This window comes from Lissotriton helveticus, chromosome 7 (assembly GCF_964261635.1).
Source record: "Lissotriton helveticus chromosome 7, aLisHel1.1, whole genome shotgun sequence".
NCBI lineage: Eukaryota > Metazoa > Chordata > Amphibia > Caudata > Salamandridae > Lissotriton > Lissotriton helveticus.
This window is the reverse complement of record NC_136068.1, coordinates 459674567-459697892: the sequence shown is the minus strand read 5'-3', so window position 1 is coordinate 459697892 and position 23326 is coordinate 459674567. Positions and strand designations below refer to the sequence as shown.

At 45.0% G+C, this 23326-nt stretch overlaps 1 protein-coding gene across 3 annotated transcripts in view; it reads left to right on the top strand.

The window, feature by feature from the left end:
- The window catches only part of TMEM219 (transmembrane protein 219), a 1079108-nt gene that overhangs the window by 694088 nt on the left and 361694 nt on the right, over nucleotides 1–23326 (top strand). For all 3 annotated transcript variants that reach the window (XR_013598586.1, XM_078652410.1, XM_078652409.1), the window contains exon 6: nucleotides 19930–20085. Coding sequence is in view for 2 of the 3 variants with exons in the window: in XM_078652410.1 (XP_078508536.1) it covers nucleotides 19930–20064 (135 nt within the window). In the remaining variant the exon portion in view is untranslated. The remainder of the gene's footprint in view (nucleotides 1–19929; nucleotides 20086–23326) is intronic.

The following is a 23326-nucleotide window of genomic DNA, read 5'->3' as shown; positions in this document are numbered from 1 at the left end:
CCAGGCGGTTCGGCTCTCTCAGTTTTCTGCTGATGGGGTCGGGCTGACCTGCGGCGTCCCGCAGGGTTCCTCCCTATCCCCTCTTCTTTTTAATTTATACCTGACCCCCCTTATTCGATCCTTACGAGGTAGCTGTGTCACCGCGTTCAATTACGCGGATGACATCCAGCTGCTCTTCGATATTAACTCTCCGGACCAGTCCATCGACAACTTTCAATCTACTCTCTGTCACATCAGCGACTGGATGGGGGTGAATCACCTGAAACTCAACCCCGACAAGACAGAGTTGGTGCTTGTCGGGGGGGCTGCCAATCCTTGGAAATCGACCTTTTGGCCCACGAGGCTGGGTCCTCCCCCCAATCCTGTCAACTCAGTAAAAAGTCTTGGGATTATCATCAGTAATGACCTTACGATGAAGCCCCAGATCAATGCGGTAGTTTCCTCCAGTTTTTTTCAGTTAAGGAAAATCCGAAAGATTGCCCGCTTCCTGACCACTGAGGCCCTTACCCTAGTCTTGTTGGCTTTAGTCATCTCTAGGATAGACTACGCCAACTCCATTTATGTTGGTATACCGGCATACCAACTAAAAAGGTTACAACTTGTCCAGAACCAGGCCGCACGGCTCATTTATCATCAGCCCAAACACCAACACGTCCGTCCTTTGTTAAAATCCCTCCACTGGCTCCCTGTCTCTGAGCGCTGCAAATTCAAATTAGGTTGCATTATTTTTAAGTCCCTTGCTGGTATAGGCCCTTCTTTTATTTCCTCACTACTGCACCCATACGTCCCCTCCCGCAATCTCCGTTCCTCCCATCTGGCCTTACTTCAGGTCCCGACCTTTAAACGCAAAAAACAGGGAGGACTGAGGTTCTCATTTCTTGCCCCGCTTTTCTGGAACGCACTCCCTTTAGGTCTAAGACTTGCCTCTCCTTATACCCACTTTAGTTCCCTTCTTAAAACCCACCTGTTTTGTAATGCCTACAATTAACGCTCCTCGCCCTACGGATTGTCTGTCTCCTTATGCTTTAGCGCCAAGAAACCGCTGGGTGTTAGTTGCGCTTTATAATTTTTTTTTACATTACATTACATTCATCACCTTACCTAGAGGCTTACCCCCGGGCTACCCACTACTACCGAGTTAGGGATATTGATTCCAACTGAGCTATCGGGATGGACATCCAGAGTGCCATCCTCAGCCAGTCAGTCGCAATCATTTAGGCCGGAAAGGGCTGCGTAACGATTAGTTACCTCTAAAGGGAAATAGTCCCCCTGCCCGCCCCATGTTGGTACCGTTGGCAGGCTCATCAATGGAGTGCCCCATCCCTGGTGTCCCCTAGGAGTGAGTGGCCTATCATTTAGCCCCCTTTTCCAGCTGTTACGATGATCTTTTATATGTGACCTATAGAAAAAACCCAGGGGCAAGATCTCTATACCTGGGCCGATGGATCCCACCAAATATTCTGCATCCCTAAGGATCCTCTCTGCTACAAACCGGCAATTGAAATTAATCACAATGCAGTCACCATTTTTTGTTTTCAAAGACTTTCCCAGCCATGAGACTCGACGGACCATAATAACATTGTGACCAACTCCTTTTCCTTCCCTGGTGTTATTATGTAACCAATGGGTCACCTTTTTTTTTAGCTGCCTATAGTCCTCTTTCATGCCCTCAGCTAAAGGTGGTACGTTGCCAAGAACTATCACCAGAGGCGTTGCTTCTGGCGGTAGTTCAATGACACTTGTGATATCCTTGCCCTTGCCCTCGGCTTTTGTTAACAGGGGGGTGGCAGATCTTACAATCCTATTATTATCCTCAATGGTCTTTGGTTTGCTGACAGCCCTCTGTTGAATAAAGATCCCTTCTTTAGAACCCTGCGTACCAGTGGAGTTTCCTGCTTTTCCAACAGTTGGTGCCAGACATGGGGGTGACAATAAGATTGTGTTCGATTTGCTCTGCTGGTTCATAATCTTCCCCTTCTGGAGGCTAGCTTAGAGACTTTTCAGTAGGGGTGTGTTCTCTGTGGTTTCCCGTTGGATTGTATCCAGGTTCTGGTTTAAGACCTTCATTCTTTCTACCAGTGGGAGCACAAGCGATTTTAGCAATTGTTCCACTTGAGCTATGAAACCTGATGGATCACTAGAATCTTGCATGGAACAAAAGGAGCCTTTTGGGGCACCGCTCAAAATATTTTTGGGTTGGTCTGTTGGTTGAACCAAAGGTATATTGACAGATGGTTTATCATTTCTGGGGACTGTTTTTGCCGGCTTGTTAAACATTTTTCAATTTTTGGCTTGCTACCTGTTTGTCTGTCCCCAACCCTCTTCCTTTTCCTACTTGCTTCTTGGATTTCTCTAATACTTTCGCATTTGCCAACACAGCCCCCCTTTTTGGGGTTATAACAATTGGAAGGGTTACATCGGTTGATACTGTGCTATCTAAGGTAATGAGCGAGGAAGAAGCAGTATTGTAACTTCCCTGACCTAAGCTTGTACTTCTCGAGCTAGCCCCACTAGTTCTTAACGTGGTGAATTTTTCTGGTGTGATGGCATTTTTGATTTTACCCAACGATGATCGTTTGGAACATAAGAGATCCAGCGATAGTCGTTTTTCAGTGAGCGCAATCTCTCGCTCTAGTACCACTGTTGCTCGAGTAATAAAGTTGTCAAGCGTACCTGTTACACTACCGCCTATTTGGATCTGTGAGGCTTTTCTCCCATTGCCACACAACAAGGCCATGTTTGATGTTTATATCGAAATTTTGCCCTTTTATTATTATTTTTTTGCTGGTTGTGTCTCCTCCAATACGTGTACTCCACCTAGATGTAAAACATACATAAAATAAAATAAGTCCCAGTTCCTTAATACAAGACTTGCCTGACACGTTAGGGGGGTGGCCCAGCTCAGCCTTCTCCGGCCTGTGACGGCCTAGGACGGTCCCGCCCTTGTCCCGGGCATCTCCCGGGACGTTCCCGCGCGCTCCCGCGCAGCGGCGGAGGACGCTCAATAAATAATGTCAGCCAAGGGGGCAGTGCTCAAGCCCCTCTGCAGGTGTGGGCGTCAGGGAGGATCCTGGGATATTGAGTCCAGAGGGTAGATTGCGCGCCTCTCACTCGCGCCTGTCCCCACGCTCTTCCTCGGTATAACAGGGCTCCGCTCTGCGGAAAAATTAGGTCACATAGTCAAGGAATGCTCTTCCCTCGAGCAACAGCACACAACACCTAGCGCTGCGGCACCCGCGAAGCGGGTGCGGCGAGGTGTTTTAATACGCTAGCAGGGGGGCGGTGCTCAAGCCCCGCTGCAGGTGTGGGCGTCAGGGAGGATCCTGGGATATTGAGTCCAGAGGGTAGATTGCGCGCCTCTCACTCGCGCCTGTCCCCACGCCCTTCCTCGGTATAACAGGGCTCCACTCTGCAGAAAAATTAGGTCCCAGAGTCAAGGAATGCTCTTCCCTCGAGCAACAGCACACAACACCTAGCGCTGCGGCACCCAGAAAAGGTTACTTACTTGTAGTCCTAGTGCTGCATCAGAGGAATCTTAGTTGAAGTCACAAACAACCCTCCTGCCTCCCTGGCAGGGTAGGGTTGGGCACTGGAAAATGAATAAAGAGTAAATAATTCTGCCAACATGGGGGCATATGTAGGTAATTCAGATTTTGTGATTTTTCGCGAATCGCACTTTCCAAAATCGAATGTAGGTAAAATATTGCGTATTTTTTGCGAATCCCAAAAATTCACAGAATTAATTGCGATTCCTGGAATTGCGATTCCTTATTTGCGAATTCGCTAATAAGGAATCGCAAAACCGGGAAAGAGCAATTCAGGTGCATGATGATGACATCACAACCAGGAAGTGTCAGTCTCCATGCTGCACCTAATTGCCTGCCCCTGTCCCAGAGTCAGTTGCTGGCTGAGAGACAGAGTGGAGGTTGTGTGTATTTGGCTCCGAGCTCAAACATTGCAAAATGGATTCACAGGCTGCAGAAAAGGAAGGTGGAGAGAAGCAGGCAGAAGAACAATCCAGAAAAAGGAAGCAGACATTTTCTGAAATGGAGTTGGAGGTTTTAACAGAGGAGGTGGTGAGGGACCATGATCTTCTATTTGGAAAAGCCTCACTTCGTGTGCCTGAAGCAAGAAAGAGGAAAATTTGGGGAGAAATTCAGGAAAAAGTCAATGCAATTGGTGTTACCCATCCAACCACCGACGTCCTCCGGAAGCGGTGGTATGACATGAGGCAAAGGTCCAAGGAGAGGGTTGCCACGAGATTGGCAGAAGCCAAAACAACTGGAGGTGGAAGCTCCACTACACCGGAGCCGACGCCCATGGAGGAGTTGGTGGAGACAACCCTAAGGCCAGAGGCAGTGATGGGCATGGCTGACCTGGACAGCTCTGAAGCCAGAGACACAACAGAAGGTAAGATGCATGCCAAAAATACACAATGCATTGCCATCCCACCCAATCTCCAAAACTTGCATGCATGAATAGGAATCGGGTCCATGTTTTTAGTAATACCCAGTGAAGCATTTTGGGAAATGTAGTCAAATGTCATGTACATAGGGGCAGATACACATACAAAGGTCTTGTAGGCAACAGGTCCAAATCCAAAATGTAAAGTACCCAAAAAAGACAAGCAGGCATGTAAATAGTGTCATTTTAAATCTTTTAATTAAAAAAATAATAATAATTACACACAACTCGTGTGATTTTTTTTTTTTTACAGATGGACCAACAACCCAGGACACTATTGCACCAGTGGAAGAGTCCGCTTCAGCAGAAGACTAGGCAGGTGCAGGAGAATCAGAGTGCCACATGTGACACACCTTCTGTTCCAACAAAAAGGTGCAAAACTGTCCCTGCATTAATCCAAATGCAATCAGGATCCACAGATGCTGAAGATGAGCCACAGGCTGATGTATCACGAAGGGCTTCTCAGGTCACATCACAAACCACCATTTTAAACATGACTGGCAGTGGAGCCAGACAGAGGGCACGGAACAACACCTGCAGTGCCACCACAGGTTCTGAGTCTGTTTTTGCTGGGCTGGCGGGCCAAATGCTACAAGTGCAGCGCCTGCAAAGTAAAGGCATAGCGTCAATTCAACGTCAGCTGGCACAGCACAATAGGCACATGTCTGAGGTGAGAGTTGGCATCAGACAAATTGCAACATCAACAGAGGCACATTTAAATGAAGCTAGAGCTGCTAGCCGGGCCCGGCGCAGGGAGCAACGACGCCTAACAACACGGCTAGACCAATTTGCCCGGGCTGTGAGCCGACAATCTACAGCTATAGCCATGCTTTGCAGAAGAACAGTGAGCATGCAAAATGCAATGACACACTGCTGTCAGGATGTTGCCAGGAGCCTGGTGCAGGTGACACATTCACTTGATCAGCTCCGTGCAGCTGTAACTGGGGGCATTGTTACAGATGTGCAATTAAGCCGTAGCACACCTACACCACCAATACCAGCTGAAAGGCGTGGGAGTGGCCGTCAGGAAAGAGGTGTGGAGCACTACACCGAAAACACAGACCAGACTGACGGTGCTGCATCAGGGCGTTCACGCCGTAGATGAAGCAGCAGAATGCACAATGGAATGTTGTGAAGCAACACATCCCATGAGGACTTTAGTTAATGACATATTGGCACTGTGTGGACATGAACACGTGCAAGTTTGTGACTTACACTCACATTTTGTGACATTACTACTTCTGCATTTAAGAAAGTAAATTTTTTTCTGATTAACAACATTAAGCATTGTGGTGTATTCTCTTACCTAGAAGTAATTTTGTGTGATGTCATCACGTCACATGCGCCCAGCAGCTGCCCCAGCTCCTCCTGCACGCCTCCGATGGGGGGCTGGTTCCTCCTCATCGGATGTGTCGGAGTCAGTCAGATCCACTGGGGTGCCCTTCTTGATGGCAATATTGTGTAGCAATAGCGCAGGCCACCACTATCTTGCAACATGTCTCAGGGCTGTACTGTAGGGCGCCTCAACTCTTGTGGAGGCAGCGGAAACGGCTTTTCAATATTCCAAAAGTTTGCTCTATAGTGGCTCTTGTGGCTCTGTGGGCAGTGTTGTATCTCCGCTCAGCAGCAGTGGTTGGATTCAGGTAGGGTGTGAGAATGTAGTCACGCACAGCATATGCACTGTCTCCTGCATGGAAGAAGAATGGTAGACTTTAGTGAGAATTTTAACATATTTTACTACTGGTTGTGTGTGCCATATATTTACCTAGCAGGTATCCCTCTCCAAAATCACCATTTGAAAGTCCTAGGTGTAAAGCACAGTGTCTGAAAATGAAGGAATCATGAGTGCTCCCTGGAAATTTTGATACAATATCTGTGATGAGGTTTTTGGCCTTACATAATACCTGGATGTTAAGTGAATGGTATGATTTTCTGTTTCTAAAAACATACTCATTTCGTGAGGGGGGGGGGCAGTGCAATATGTGTTCCATCTACGCAGCCAATTACGTGGGGAAATTGGGCTATTTGATAAAAATCCTGTTTTGTTTGGTCAAGTTCCTGCTGTGTGTCTGGGAATTTTGTGTGGTTATGCATTCTGTGCATCATAGCATTAAGGAAAGCATGGAAGAAACGCGAAAGAGCGCTCTGGGACACCCCTCCCACTTCGGCAATTACCCCCTAGAAACTCCCTGAAGCTAGGAGGTGCAGTGAGTACAACACCTGTATGTGTGTGGGGATGGTGTGAGCCCTGTATGTGGGGTGCTCAAGCATGGGTGTCAGCTCCTCTATCAGTTCAAGAATACTGTCTGGATGCAGCCTGTAGTGCACATGTATGTCCTCCTCAGTGCGTTGGAAGAGGGTGATGCGTGTCCTTTAGACCCTCTCCTGGAGTCTTCTTCTCTGTTCTGCCTCTCGGATGCGTAGCCTCCTGGCTATTACGTAAAGCCCAGCCATTGTGAGAAACCACTGACGCATCATGGGCCACTTTATATAGGTTGCAGTTGGTTACCACCTGGCCTGAGTTTGTGGTAATTGCGAGGCGCAAAATTGCAAATTTTACCTACATTGAAAATTGCGAATTCGCTTTTTGCGTGACGGAATTTGCGATTTTCGCAATTACTCTTCCGCAGCTTGCGAATTCGCAAAAATATTCGCAGAATCCTATGATCGCTAAATTGCTAATCGCAAAAATTCCGATTAGCAATTTTGCATTGCAAATTTCTTACCTACATAGCATTTCACAGTTTTGCGACTCGCAAACACATAAATTCGCAGAATTTATGCATTTGCGATTCGCAAACGCCTACCTACATATGCCCCTAAGTTATATAGAAAATAATTGGCTCTCTAAAGTAACTGCTGTTGGAGTGCATACTTTTTAGGAAAAGTGCCTTATTTAGACACAGGTTTCTTTTTCACATGTTGCAATGAAAGCTGATCAGACAGCAATGTTTACCTTCCATTTTATGGATTTTCACACCTACATGCACACTTAATGCTGCAATTTACGCTCGTAACTGTTATTTCTGATTCATCATACGTTTTTAAAGAAATAAATCAAGCCTCTGATAGGCTATTACAGGGTGTTGCTCATTGAGAAGACATATGGACTTGGATGCCCTGTGTGATTTTACTAATGGAAAATACATTTATGAAACATGCTTGGACGTCCACAATCGTAGTGGGGATTTACTATGGTGTTTAGGACTTCAATGAACATTTCCACAATGCAGAACCACGACTACAAGTAGGTAGACATTTCTTCTCCATTTTCTGTTCAAGGGTCACCAGATGTACTACAGCCTTGGACTCAGATGCTGCTCCTTTCAGCCTTTCGTCCATTTCCACAACTTAGCCTTCCAGTTTTTGCCATCACCTTTCTGTTCTTTCCAGCTTATTCTCCACTGCCACAACTCTATTAGAAAAGGACTGCAACTTATTTTCAACTTTTTTACCTGCATCCCTGATAGTGCCAGTTTCTACCTTCAGATGCCTATGCAAGATTTTCATTGAGTGCAGCAAAGTTTTTCTCCTTACTCTATTGTTAATTGATGCAAAAAAAGTGGATGTGTCTGTCTCCTTGATTACTCCCAGACACTGTACTCATTGTTTAAAATGTCTTCTTTGCTTTTTGTCCCTGTGAGCAGGCACTTTAGTCCCAAATAAGTGTCTCAATACTCTTGCACAATAAAGGAGATTCCCTTCATTGATCATCATGTGGATGGTCTTTCGGCAGCCTGGGAGTTACCAACTAAGCATCTGATTACGATGGCGGTGAACCCACCACCGACAAGCTGTCGGTGGCGGGTTCACCGCCATCGTGAGGCCATTCGGGCGGTACCCTGACAGTCGTAAACTCCGACTGCCACGCATCCGACAGGCTCCTTGAGCCCGCCGGTGCAGCGGAGGGCTTCCCTATCCCTGAAATGGCAGTGTTGCCTACCATGCACCACCGTAGGGATTACGATGGCTCATCCTCGCCAGCCTTTCCATAGCGGTTCAACAACCATGGAAAGGCTGGCGGGGATGGATTTTGGGGGCCCATAGTGAGCACTTTGGGGTGCCCCCCTACATTTCCCTGCATCATGTGGCAGGCATCGCATGGTGCCTGCCACGTAGTGCAGGGAAAAGCAACACCTGCTTTTGTTCCATTGCGGCGGGTGCTGCAGGCAGCAATTAAAAAAATGCCTTTTTTTCGGCTGCCGTGGTGGCGGCCCCATTGTAATTGCTTATGTGGGATTGCCACCTTATAGGCGGGCGGTCCCCATCTCCGGGACAACGTCCGTCCGCCATTGTAATCATTCCCTAAGTTATCCTTACACTGCAAACGCAGCCTCTGCGGTGACCCACGCTCCTCCAGCTCAGCTCACTCCAATCAACCCTCTCTGGACCTAAACTCAGTCTTTCAAGGATGCAACAATGACAAATTATTCCCAGGGTCAGTGCATCCTGCTCCAACTCCACTGGCTCTGGAAGATACTGAGGATCCCCGAGCAGCTTCTTTCTTCTCACTCAGGGAGCAACTATTCCAATGTCGCCAACCTCAGTCTGGATGACGGCACCTCTATTATTAAGCCAGGGAGAGATTAGTGGGCTCTCAGCCATATCTCCACTGCAGCCAGATTTCCACCTCTTGTAGCTGTGGATGCTCCTTGCTGTCTCTTCTAAGTTGCACTGGCTGCTGCTGCACTTGTGGGCCCAGGGGTGGCCCAGTGGACGAATAGAGACGATGGCTTTAAAACATTCTTGTAGGGTACAAAGGGTCATCAGATGTAGTGGTACTGTGAATTGCCACCCTTTCCAACTGATGCCTGCCAGTGACACTCAAAAGCGTAAGTGGTCCCTTGAAGACACCTTCCACTTTCCAAATAAAATCCTTCACTTCACATTGGCAATCTGTCAATGGCTTGCGGCTGCAGGAGAAGTCATAAATCTTTGATACATGAACCTGCAGTTCTCAGGCCAGGACTCTAAATATGGCCATTGTGAGTTGCAAAGCCATTTCTGGCTACCAATGTGTCCTTTGTACATTGTGATTTGGGTTTTTACACTCACAAAGCCTGTAAGTTAGAGCAGTGTTCGCTTTGCCAATGCAAACAACAATTGTACAACCTAACCCTTAGTTACTAAAGAATGGTGCAAGCATATAAAGAGGAAGAGAGCCACTAAAGTCAGAAGGTACAAGGCTTTGTTGAGAAAGTGTCATCATGTATACTGTGTTTACTTCATTAATTGATGAAAATGAGACCATTTAAAGAACTGCTTGATGTGTGATGGAGGCAGGCAGAAGGACATTGGGAAGATCAGATGAGTTTTTACTCTGTTCTCAAACTGGCACGCTGTTGCTTATTCAATTCAATTCAATACCACTTTATTTTGGTTAATTAAAATCATAAAAAGTACAGAATACAAATCGATTTGAGGGAAGTAAAACACATTAAAACACATTAAAAAGAACACAGTTTTAAAACAGTTTACATTACCAGTTTAAAACATTATATTATCAGTATGGATTCATATATCTACACCAGCAGTATTATTTAGGCCCGTCATTATACATTTCCTGCGGCGAATAGAAGCTACAAAGAAATTTGCAACTCCAAACATTATAAGCGGGGACTCCAATAGTTTTAGGAATAGCAGCGCAGGTTTGGCTTGCACAAACCCCTTACCCTTTAGTAAAGGAATGATAAACTTTTTCCTGGGCACACTGTAATAGGAGCAAAAAAAAGTAAAGTGCATTGTGTCCTGCAGGGAATATCCATCACACTTACATAGGGACGCATCCACCGGCCTACACCAGACATTAGAGTCGGTTAGCAGCAAATGGATTTGATTAAATCTGAATTTGGTCAAAACCCAACGATGGAACGGGACTGTCACAACAGTGAGGTACGGTAGGATAGAAAGAGACGAGGATGATAAGTAGTGTTCCCTTACCGATAACTTCCTTAGTTGAACCGCCTCCCGCTCCATTTCTCTGTTCTTAATAAAGTTGGCCTTGACCCAGCCCAGATCTGCTTTTACCAGACCCTCTGGATTAGTGAAGATTTCTGGGCGCCCCAGTTCCCTAGAAATATTTTTAATATTGGACATCCACTGAATACTTTTCATATTCTCCAGGTTCATGCAATCCTTTAAAATCGCATGATTAAGAGAGAGATGGGGATTCAGCCAGGTTTTTATCCACATCAGGATGGGGGCCATATTTATAATGTCCCTAATGTAGCCCATCCCAAGCTCCTGGTGGGTGGCGAAAGTAGCTGCCGATTGGGGTAGGCCTAAGAGTGCGCATAGGAATTTATTCTCCTCTCTTTGTATAGCTTCAGGATGTTTGTAGCCCCATATAGTGGCCCCATATCTTGCAATTGCAACTGTTTTAGCTCTATAAATGGATAAGATGGTTTCAGTTGGTTTTTTCCCCTAGGCGTTTGGCAAAGCCCAGTATAGCTGCTGAAGATTTTTTCATTGCATTAGCCTTTGCCGAAAGTTGAGGGGCCCAGGTACTTTTGTCATCAAATACCCCCCCTAAGTAGGTGAAGACCTTAACTCTCGAGATTACTGACTCATTACAGTAAAAGGCTTTGACAATATTGTTCCTTCCACCCACTACCATAACATGCGATTTTCCAGTATTTATCATTAAGTCAAGTGAAGACATAAAAGCACCAAAAGAGGTCAGTAGTCTTTGTAGGCCTAAGGGAGTTTGTGCCAGTAAAACGGCATCGTCCGCGTAGAGGAGTACTGGTGTCGAAATTCCTCCAAAACGCGGTACATCTACAGTAGCCCTGCCCAAAGATTCTTCCAGATTATTTATATAGAGCGTAAATAGCATCTGGGCTAAAATACACCCTTGGCGTACCCCTCTTCCAGACTTGAACTTTGCGGTACAGTCACCCTCTTGAGTCATTCTTATTGAAGCATTTAGATCACGATGTACCTCAGCCAAGAAGTGCACCAGGAGTTGGTCTAACCCTAGGTCCAGGAGCATAGTCCACAGCCTGGTCCGGTTTACAAGATCAAAGGCTGTGGATAGGTCCATGGACCCAAGGTAGACCGATCCCCTTGATGCCACCGTATATTTATTCAGGATAAGGTGTAGATTGAGGCACTGGTCCTCCGTCCCTCTACCTGCTCTAAACCCATATTGGGCATTTGAAAGAATGTTATTTTTCCCAGCCCAATCGTCTATTCTAGCTAAAATCACCTTCCCTAGTATTTTAACAGATGAGTCTAGAAGCGATATGAGCCTGTAGCACCTGAAAAACGTTTGTAAGTAGTTTAGCCCAAAAACTAGCGTAGGCTTTGTACATATCTGCCGGGACACCGTAGGGCCCTGGAGCTTTTTTCCCTGCTGTATTTTCAATTGCCTTGCTAACTTCTTCTAATGAAAAGAGAAGTGCCGGGCAGCCAGAATATAGTTCTAGTGGTACAAAGGGTTCTAGTTCCAAGTTACTCCCATATATATCTTTAAAATGGGTCAACCAATCTTTCTCGCTTATGTTGACTTCAAAGGTGTCATTCTCAATACCTGAGAACAGGGGGTTGTTAACGATAGCCCAGAAACTGGAACTATCCCTCAATGTGGCCTTGTCCATTAGTGCTGACCAAGCATCTTTTTTTAGAGCACCTTTACGCGCCTGCAACGTAACTTTATATTCCCTCCTGAGGGTTATGACTTCATTTTTATCCCTGGGGGACTTTTTAAGAGCGTGTAAAGTCAAAGAAAAATCCCTGGAGAAATCAATGTATAGGGATACCTTAATTCGAGAAGACAGTATAAATTCAATATTAAATATTAATCACTCTGGTCACGGACTGGTTTGTGATATTCACAGTTTTTTTATTAAAAAAGAATGCATCATAGTTAAAATTTCAGTAGAAATTCAATTATACTGAAAGCATACAATAAAATGACATACAATCAAAATGACAAATTTCAAAAATTAAAAAACAATTAAAAAACAATTCAATCTGTGCAAATTCAACTGAACAACACAGTGAAAAGAGATACACAATTTCTAAATCATCAACATGCTATCATTATAGAGCAAAGGATAGAAAAAGGAAAGAAAAAGACCCCTCTATAGAAAAGGATATAGAGTATAATCACAGATAAGGAATGATTCAACAGCCTGTCCAATCATTTACTAGAAACCCCGGTATTGCAGTGTGCAAAATATCCACAGTTCTAGAGGCTTGAATTCATGGAGAAGTACAAAATGCGTCGACGCGTTTCAGTGTATAGGCCCATGAATGTGGCTACACCTTCATCAGGACGGTATCGATAGGGGTCATCTGAATCAATTGGTGAAAATCGATGCTTTATATCGGGTGCAGGATACCCGTAGTGGTGTTGGTAAATTTTCACACAACTCCAAGGGTTACAACGTGGAAGAAATTATTTTTGGACAATTCCAATCGTTATATTCAGTGGGACAGGTTTTATGTTCTTTTTTCTGTCTGTATTTCATAAGGATCTGGATTCTTTCGTTATGAGTTATTTTCTCTTTATTTCTTGCTGTGCCCCCTTTGGCTTAAGGAGGGGTCACTTTCCCCGGGACTTTTTAAGAGCCCCCACAAGATTATTATCTGCTCTAGAGCAGTGGTTCCCAAACTTTTGACTCCTGAGGACCCCCATTGAGTCACCACTGGAAGCCGGGGACCCCCAAGCAATTTGTATGAGTTAAGTTTCAAATATTAAAACAGTAATTCAAAAAAAATACACACGTGTGCACACAAAACAAATACTCAAAGTACTTAGGGGCAGATTTACAATAAGTGACGCATCCATGCATATCAGCAGGGATGCGCCACTTATTGTGCGCCATGCCTGCGCCACCATTGATGCACCGCATTTACAATGCTGCGCCTCATGGGGCAAAAAAGCACAGATGCATGACGCATCTGTGCCGTAAAGGTGGCGCATTGCTGGAGTTGCGTCGCAAGCGCGACACACCTCCAGCAATGCTCTGGGGGGGCTGAATCTTGTTAATGCTTCGTCAATCCTTATGCCTGCTTCAAGCAGGCGCAGGGTTTTGACACAGCATGGGCCCCAAAGTGACTGAGTGAAATCTTGTAGATTTCACTCAGCCACTTTTAGGAGGCGTCCTGCGCTGGAACGCCTCCTTCTGGCGCAGGGCTTTACAACGTGGCGCATCTCTCAGATGCGTCACGTTGTAAATACCCTGCACCATGGCGCATCTTTTGCGTCGCCGCTGAATCACGAAAGTGACGCAACGGTGGCGTAAAAGAGGAGCAAGGGGCTTGTAAATCTGCCCATAAGGATTTTGGGGCCAGATGTACGATCATTTCATTTAGCGCCTCGCAATTGGCGACACATTGCGAGTGGCAAATTGCGAGTCGCTAAATGAAATGTACAACAGTGTGTTTAACACTGTTTCGGATTCCCAATGGGGTCGCAAATTGCGAGGTTCATTAATATTAATGAGCCTCTCGCAATTTGCGAGCCTATTGGGAATGCCAGCCCTCTTAGGTATGGTGCCTGCTGGGCTCTGCTTTTAAATAAACCAGTTTAAAAAAAAATGCAGCCCATTTACCATGCATTTAAAAAAAAAAAGAAAATGAAACGTTTTCGTTTCATTTTCTAAGGGCAGGCAGAGGTCCCTGGGACCACTGCCTGCCCTTAAAAAATAATTTTGCATGCATTTGCAAATGGGAAGGGGTCCCCTTGGGAGCCCTTCCCATTTGCAAATGCATTACCATCTACTTGAAGTAAGTGGTAATTGCGAGTATTTTGCGACCGCAAAACATTTGTACATGGTTTTAAGACTCGCTATTTGGAAGGGAATGCCCCTTCAAAATAGCAAGTTGCAAAACCTATTTAGCGAGTCGCAAACAAATTGCGACTCGCGAAATAGGCAATGTACATGGCCCAATACGTTTTTGCATGTGCAAGCGGGTTCACAAACCCGTTCACGCATATAAAAATGGATCGTACATCTGGCCCTTAGTATTTTATATTGAAGTAATAGCCCCTCTGTCACATGTATTTCATTTGTTTTATAGCATCTCTCATACCATTGTAGGATGTCAGAGCACTTTACATCACACACATATAGAGACATTGAATCGTACATGTAAATCAGTGTGTATATAAAATGTTTAATGAGTGTTTGGTCTGGAAAAGCACTAACTCAGGATTCAGAACATAACACAGTGGCTAGCACTGACTTTAACATTAAAAATGTATTTCCACCCAAATAAATCTTTTTACCAGCTTCAGGATAATGAATAACTGGGAAAAAACAAAAGTTACTAACTGGTACCATGCAGTTTGCAAGCAGCTCTTTGATGACAGTTTATAGGTCCCTCTGCTACATTACGATTGTCACTTATGAAGTGCACAGTAACAACAGAATCTCTGTGACAAAAGCAGTAACCACGAACCTATGCACATAAAATGCTGCTTTTTAAAATGCATGTTACACGTTCTTTGCAGTAGGCACATTAACCCTCTGTGCTACAATAGTTAAGTCAAAGCTGCCACTAAACAAAACTCTCCTCACGCTCCAGCAGGTACATTAATCACTGGCTTTATCTTGACACTTTTATTGCTGCTGGCAATCTGCTAATTATACAAGAAACTTTTCTGTGCTTTTAAAACTGTTGCCTGCGGACCCCCTGGGAATGTGTCACGGACCCCTGGGGGTCCGCGGACCACAGTTTGGGAAACACTTATTATCAAACCACCCCCTAGCTAGGGGATTTTTTTTCCGAGTATTAACGGTTAACTCTTTAGCCACGAGGGTACAGATTTTTTCAAATGAAGTAATCATTTCCACCCCCATCTTGGTGGAATCCATACAAATGTCTAGATCATGACTAGCTATCATTTTTAAGGTATTTAAAAAATCTGGAGGGGTTACTTTGCTCCATTTTAACCTCCTCCCTTGGTATTTCGCTGATATAGCAGTTTCTGCCTCTGGGTTAGCCTGACTATTTACGAATTTAATGCTATTATCCAGTTCAAGGATTACCGGGTTGTGGTCACTAAAAGCAGATACCACTGCATTATAAGTGATCACAAGACCAAGTAAGCCGGGCGAGATGAATATGTAATCAATTATTGATTCCGAGTTCCTCGCACAATAGGTCACAACTCGGTCCTTCCTATCCTGGAACCCAGGTTCATAAAGATCAGCATTTGAGAGAAGGGCCTCCAAAGCTTCTCCTTTGGGGCTATGTTCAAAGTGTTGGTGAACTGCATATGCTGGTCTGCCCCTATCTATATATTGACAATTTAAGTTACATAAGTGAATATTAAAATCCCCCATCAAAATGAAGTGTACAAAAGTGGATTGCTGCTCTTTGTATTTCAAAAGTAAATTTTCAAGAGAGCAAAGATGCTCGTTATGTGAGCCATCTAACATGGAATTATAAAAATGTATAATTAATAATTTGGTATCGTTCGCCAAACTGATCTCCACTATTAGCAGGTTTAAAGAGGGAGAGACTATCTGTTTGGCTAGGCCCGCTATATTTACAGATACTAAAAGCATGAGGCCCCCTTTATCTCTTCCTGCTATTGTACCACTTGCTGGGACAAAGAATGATGAATAACCTGTAACCCAGAAATCGCACCCTCTGTCCCAAGTCTCTTGGAGCGCTATGATGTCGTAATGCTTTAAGTAACTTAGCCAAATATTATCATACCTTTTAGAGCGTAACCCCGCAATATTCCAGCTCATGAATTTCACCTTTTTGTTTAGTGTAGCAGAATTAGGTTCAACAATTTGAAGAGGTATTTGGGGTTCCACAAGAGAATCTATAAGTCAATCCGTCTCACCCAGTTGTGATAATGGTGAAAACCTGTTTTGTAGGGACACAGCTTCCCTCTTTTTAGTACCGGGGTCTAAGCATGGTTTCGGGCGTAAAGCTGTATTAATCGTGGTCCAGCTGTGAGACAGCTCATGTTTTGTGTTGGGTAATGAAGTACGATTAGAGTCCCTCCAGCTAAAGTCTTTTCTAGAGGGTGTACCCCTGTCTTCCTGAGGAGGAGGGTAAGAGGGAGGGTAGAAGAATCCTAATGGGAATGCACGAATTCCTTGGTCTGCCCTATCCAAGCATGATGCATCCCAGAAGAGTCAGGAAGCCTCCTTCGGGTTATCGAAATTTACAATCACACAATCCCCTTTCATAGATTTTTTTGTTCGACCCAGCCATCCCACCTGTCTACCTGTTAAGATTCTGGGGGCTATATCTTTCTCCCCTGTACAATTTTCATTACACCAAGTTTTAATGTTAGTTAAAAGTAGCTGTGGTGATTCCCTCCCTCCTACCCTTAACTGAGGGACGTTCGCTATAATAGCAACAAAGGGAGCTGCCTCTGGGGGGAGGTTAATAAATGGCTGGTAGATAAATTTAACCTTTGTAGGGTCCTTCCTATTGACTGAATCTAGGTCAAAAAGAGGGGATGTCAACCCTCGATCATGTATATTAGGATCAGCCTGTTGATGAACCAATCAACTAGGAAGTTTAATCAGTTCTGTTTCCTTACTAGCCGATTGCTTAGAATTCCATTTCCTCCCACTTATAGACTGATTATTCTCAAGCCCCTGGACTATCGGGGTATCGTCTCTAGACTCCGGAGTGGGTACCTCTTTGGCGGCTAAGTATGTGTTCAATCGTTCACATTTTTTTATAATCCCAGCAACACATTCATTAATACGTCAATTATGTCTTTAGCAATTGATGTCAGTGTGGATTCCACTTTTTCTGAAATAATGTTCTCCATCATGTCCCTAAACGAAGACTCCAGTGGGCACAATGTTCTTTTAACCACCTGTTCAGATTTTTGAGACTTCCCTCTTTTATACTGTCTCTTTCCTTGTTTTGTATTGGGATTTGACCCAGCCCCTGGGGAGGAGATAACTGGAGTTATGGGCTCTTTGTTATCCCGACCCGGGACATCTTGACTTGAAGGTTCAACTGGAATGGGGGCCTTAGGATGCTCGATTATAATCCTGGGTTCCAGGGGTATATGGGCTGCGGGTTGCCTCAATAAAGCATAACCCTCAGTTGTGTCTTTAGAGGCCTCCAACCCAAGTTCTCGTTCAGTGTTAGCAATTTCTGTGCTGAGCACTCCCACCGCATTAGTCAGGTACGAAATGATACTTTCTGAGTTACGTGGGACTTTAGCCTTTAGGGCCCCACCAGCAGAAGGAGAGAGCAGTTTTCGCTTACCCATGATGTAGGTCCGTGGATGTAAGAGGGATGGCCAGTCCTGTCCCTCGTCGTCCCCGGACGGTCACAGACGGCCCGCCCTCTGCCCGGGCGCCGCCCGCGCGCGTCCACGAGGCGGAGGGAGCCTCCTCCTTATCAGCGCCTCCGGGCGCGTGGTGGCAGGAAGTGGTTGGGCGGAGGGTCGCTCGGCCTGCTGGGAGCTGTAGTTCCTCCCCACAACGGCCGTGCAGGTGGCGAGCACCGGCGGCGGGAGGAACAAACAGCGTGAGGGGCCCAACAGTGAAGGTGTCAGCTGCAACTTTCCCCCTGATCCTGCGCGTCTGGTCGATCCTCGTGAGTGTCCCCCGCTCCCTAGGGGGAGCCTCCTCCTTATCAGCGCCTCCGGGCGCGTGGTGGCAGGAAGTGGTTGGGCGGAGGGTCGCTCGGCCTGCTGGGAGCTGTAGTTCATCCCCACAGGGCCGTGCAGGTGGCGAGCACCGGCGGCAGGAGGAACAAACAGCGTGAGGGGCCCAACAGTGAAGGTGTCAGCTGCAACTTTCCCCCTGATCCTGCGTGTCTGGTCGATCCTCGTGAGTGTCCCCCGCTCCCCAGTGGGAGCCTCCTCCTTATCAGCGCCTCCGGGCGCGTGGTGGCAGGAAGTGGTTGGGCGGAGGGTCGCTCGGCCTGCTGGGAGCTGTAGTTCCTCCCCACAGCGGCCGTGCAGGTGGCGAGCACCGGCGGCGGGAGGAACAAACAGCGTGAGGGGCCCAACAGTGAAGGTGTCAGCTGCAACTTTCCCCCTGATCCTGCGCATCTGGTCGATTCTCGTGAGTGTCCCCCGCTCCCCAGTGGGAGCCTCCTCCTTATCAGCGCCTCCGGGCGCGTGGTGGCAGGAAGTGGTCGGGCGGAGGGTCGATCGGCCTGCTGGGAGCTGTAGTTCCTCCCCACAGCGGCCGTGCAGGTGGCGAGCACCGGCGGCGGGAGGAACAAACAGCGCGAGGGGCCCAACAGTGAAGGTGTCAGCTGCAACTTTCCCCCTGATCCTGCGCGTCTGGTCGATCCTCGTGAGTGTACCCCCGTTGCTTAGAGGGGTGAAGGTCCTACAAATCTTGTAGCCGGATAGCAGGCCTGATAGTGCCAGTGTCTTCCTATCAGGTGCTCAAATATATTGACTAGGAGCAATAAAGTTTTTTCTCCTTGCGCCATTCATTGTTTAATGAAAAGAGGAGTAGATGTTTCTCAACTGTTACTCTCCACAACTGAGTTTCATTGAATGTTTTAGCTTAGCACCTATGCCCATGAACTCCAAGCACCTACACATTTCATTCAGGTGCAGATAGATCTTTAATTCTTTTTGAAAAACAAATAGATCAAGAAAGACTTTATTGAAGACCTTTCCTTAGACTGTTCTCCAGGTACAAAACCCAGGTCTTGGTAGTTGAAAACATGTGAACTGTTAAAATACTACTTGAACAGCACCCAGATTTTTTTCAAGGAAGTTTGGATGATTGTTTCATTTGGACAATGAAACTATTTGTAACCATTTTCGAAACAAATCATAAACGGGGCAGTGCAAAACCAAATAGAAGCGTCAATGGCAGAATGACCCAGAATTAGTAGACACTATCTTGGCCCTTGATGGTGTAAAGCCTTTTCAAGCAACATCTCTTTACTTTCTCCTAACAATACTGCTTTGGCAAAAAAGAAGTGTGATATGGACACGTGTTCTGCAGCTCCTGTTCAAATTAGGTGGCCCTCATTCTCACTTTCGTTTTTTGTTATATTACTTGTTATTCTAAGTGTGTATAATCTGTGAAAGTTCTAATGCTGGAAAAAAGACTTACCAGTAACTGTCTTTGTTATCATTTGTGGGTTCAGATGCAACCTTCCTTTCTCCCTGTTGAGGTATGGGCATTTTATGTGTCTGAGGTGTGAGGAGGGGCTCAGGTTAAAGTTGCATCCATCACTCAACTAAAATGGACACAAAGACACTGAGCTCATCAGACACAGACAACATTATGAATAGCTGTTGCAACTAGTTATTTTAATTATGCTGAAAATTCTAAGCCTGTCAGTAAGGAATAATTGAAAATATTGTGTATTTAGGAGAGATTTCAGCAAAGGAGAACACATAAAAAAAATAAAGCCAAGACAGACTAACACTATATTAAAGCAGCTTGTCTTTGTCTAAGCCAGGAGATAGGGCAGATACATTATAAGTGTGGTAGTCTGTTAGAGCAAGTGGACTGGATTACATATGATTTGTTTGTGTCTTTGCAGGTTGAGAGATCGCTCTGCAGGGTTCACCTGCTCTATGCTAGCTGTATCCTTTTTTTCCTTGCCAGTGGACTTTGCTGCTTTGGGGCTGTGTGCAGTTTACCCTCCAGGGATCGGAGACCAAGGGAGCACCTTTAAATAAAATAACTGATAGAACTGGTGAGTGTGGAGAAGTCCAGATGCAGCAATACAAGTTCAGAGTATCACGATTCCAGCATCTCGTATGCCCCTCGAATGAATATGGTTAAGCTATAATGTTATGGTATTGGTGGGAATTTCAACTTTGAGGGGAATATCCAAAATGAGAATCTTTTTATTTGCACAGGGCCCATGTCTGGGCATACCTTTTGCACTTAGGGCGTCAACTGCAAAACTGCAAGCTCCTGAAGTAAAGTACAGCATACTCCACCCTGCAAGACTTAAATTTACCAGAAATGGCAAAATGCATGTTTTCTTTAACCCCCAGGCTGTTTTACCCTTCATAAACAAGCTCTTCCTTGAAAAAAGGAATGGCAGAGGTGCGGGCAGCCATTCATGAAGTCAACACCTCAGCAATGTAGAGTGACTGTCACTCAACACCAGAACAGAAGTGGTGGTACCTGTATTTGCCCAATTCTGGAGTATACTGATATCTGATTGGTTAGTCAGTTGAATGAAATCATAAAAGTGTCATGTTTTAAATGAAAGAAATAGGGTAGTTATGACTAAGATTATAATGCGCTTACAGTGGGACATGAAAGTTTAGTTCGTATGAGCTGGTCATTTAACACAGCTACCATGTTCAAAGATTTGGATGTTTGCTTTTTCCATCCAAAAAGTGACATGATGCAGTAAGCTTCTTATATTGTGAGCATTGTAATGTTTATCTGTATTGCTACCCGCCCCCCGCCCCCACCCCCGAGGTCATCCTAGCTTCACAATGGTTTGTAGTGGCCGATAACAATTCTTTACCCCAGCCAGGTTTATGTTTTGGTATCTTCCTCTGAAAAGTGTGAGTTCGATGCAGATTTGGGTAGTGGATATGGGAGGTAAATGCAAACAATTTACACAAATCCAAATTACTGAAGGGAATGTGCAGGGATATTGTGCTACGGCATGTTATGAAGGAATAACTGCACCCCAACAGCACGTCTCAAAACAACCCCAATAAACTCCCTTACTCTGCCTCTAAGACTGATGACATGGCATGTGAGGTGGGTGAATAACCCTAGAAAAACCCACCAAGTCATAGGAAACATTATGACAGACACAGCTGTAGAAGCTAAGCTCCAATGAAGAATGGCTCAGTGAATTTGTAGACAAAATGTTTTTTCAGCGTGAACATGTCTACAGCAGTAAGTCCAGTTGCAGAATGGCAACCGTCCTTAACTCCCGAATATATATTCCCCGCTCCCACACAAAAGATGCACCCATTCGCCCTCCCACAATGCCAAACTCCCACCGCATTACACAAAAGGTGGACACAAGCGTGAAGAGCGGTTCACGCCTGTATCAACCTTAAACCATAACGTGCAGTGCACGGCTGAGCAGGAAATGGAAATGCAACACATCTTTTCCCTTTAAATTTTTTTTAACATTTATGTAAGTACATAATCTATCAATTTTACAGGAGGACGCCTTGTACTTAAATCTCGTGAACAACCCCTGGACACATCCTATCACACTGAACAGAACAGGTTCATTACAGTGTGAACTTCCAAGGCTATCTTTACCTGGTACATCAAAAAATACACTTGTAGCACATTCATCAGATGATGTGATTTCATCAGATGACGTGATTTCATTCCTAAATAAAGAAACACTATTGAGATTCCATACAGTACCACCTTCGACATGTATGTACAGTATTCCTAAAAACTTGAATCACACGTACAGGATCCGACCATTTTGCAAAGCCCTTACACACCTTTTCTTATTCGCACCATGTTACCCACTTGCACCAATTGTTTCCCAGGCACACCCATTCTTTCCTTAAGATCTTTTTCATCTTCATTTTATACACTTCATTTTCTCACGAATGTCTTTGAAATCAGCTTCCACCGGATCACAATGTAACACTCTCTTGTCTCTTAACCACCATGGACCAAATTAGTGCTAGGTTTGCGTCCCCTTAATAATTCAAAAGGCCTTGCCAAAGTTACAGAAGTAGGCGAGGTTCTTTATGTCAACAACATAGATTGCAAAGCATTCTTCTAGCTCAAACCACCTTTTAGAGCCGATTGGATGGCTTCTATAACAACACAATTGAACCTTTCCACTTGGCCATTGGCCTCTTGGTGGAAGACCGAAATTCTCATGTGAATCACCCCACATTTTTGTAAATACTTATCCATCTGTTTACTGACAAACTGAGGTCCATTATCTGTCACAAGCTCCTGGGGAATGCCTTCTCTAAAGAATATCTCATCCAAAAACTCTATGATCACTTCAGAAGTAACCATTTTGATCTCTGGCCATTTTGAAAAGTAATCTATTAGAACAATGCCTAATGCCTCATGTCTAGGTAAGACAGCAAATGGACCTATGATATCCAACCTTAACTTGCGTCAGGCGCTTTGGACAATTCTACAGGAATGAGATCAGCAATTAAGGGTTTGGCTGATTTGTCACTATTAGCACATTTATCACACAATCTCACTTGATGCTCCCCTAACGAGTCAATGCCTGGCCACCAATAGTTAACTTTGATACGTCTCCTTGTAGCTGAAATTCCAAAATGTCCCTCATGTGCAATTTCAACAATAGCTCTCCTTAAACTAACAAGGGGAAAAAACGTATCATCCCGTACAATAATGTCATTTTCAACTGCAAGTTCTTCACGTATTTTAACAAAACTCACTAAGTCATGGTCAATTTTCCTCTCCTCAGGCCAACCCTCCTAAATAAATTGCTTTACTTTGATGAATTCACTGTCTTTTCTCATTTCTTCCTGCCACTTCTTTTCCTCCTTAGCAGGAAAATCAAAACCAAGTAGATTAATATCCTCCAAAGTAAACGCAACTTCACAACCATCTGCCACATGATCCTCAATATGCAAAGGTAATCTGGACATGCAGTCAGGGTGTACATTGTTTTTTTTACCAGGAACATCATCTATCTTGTACTGAAAATTTGGTAGCCTTGAAGCAAATCTAGCAGACATGGTGCAACCTCTCCCAGGTGCGAATATGTGCACCAGTGGTTTGTTGTCAGTTTTTTTATAGTGAACGTTTTACCCCACAAAAAGGACCTAAAATGTTCAGCACCCCACACACAAGCTAAAATATCTCTTTCAATCACTGAGCAATTGTTTTCTGCCTCACGCAATCTCTAGACGCATATGCCACAATCCATTCTTGTCCATGTTCCTCTTGCATCAGCTCTCCACCTAAACCACAATTGCTAGCATCAACCATTATAC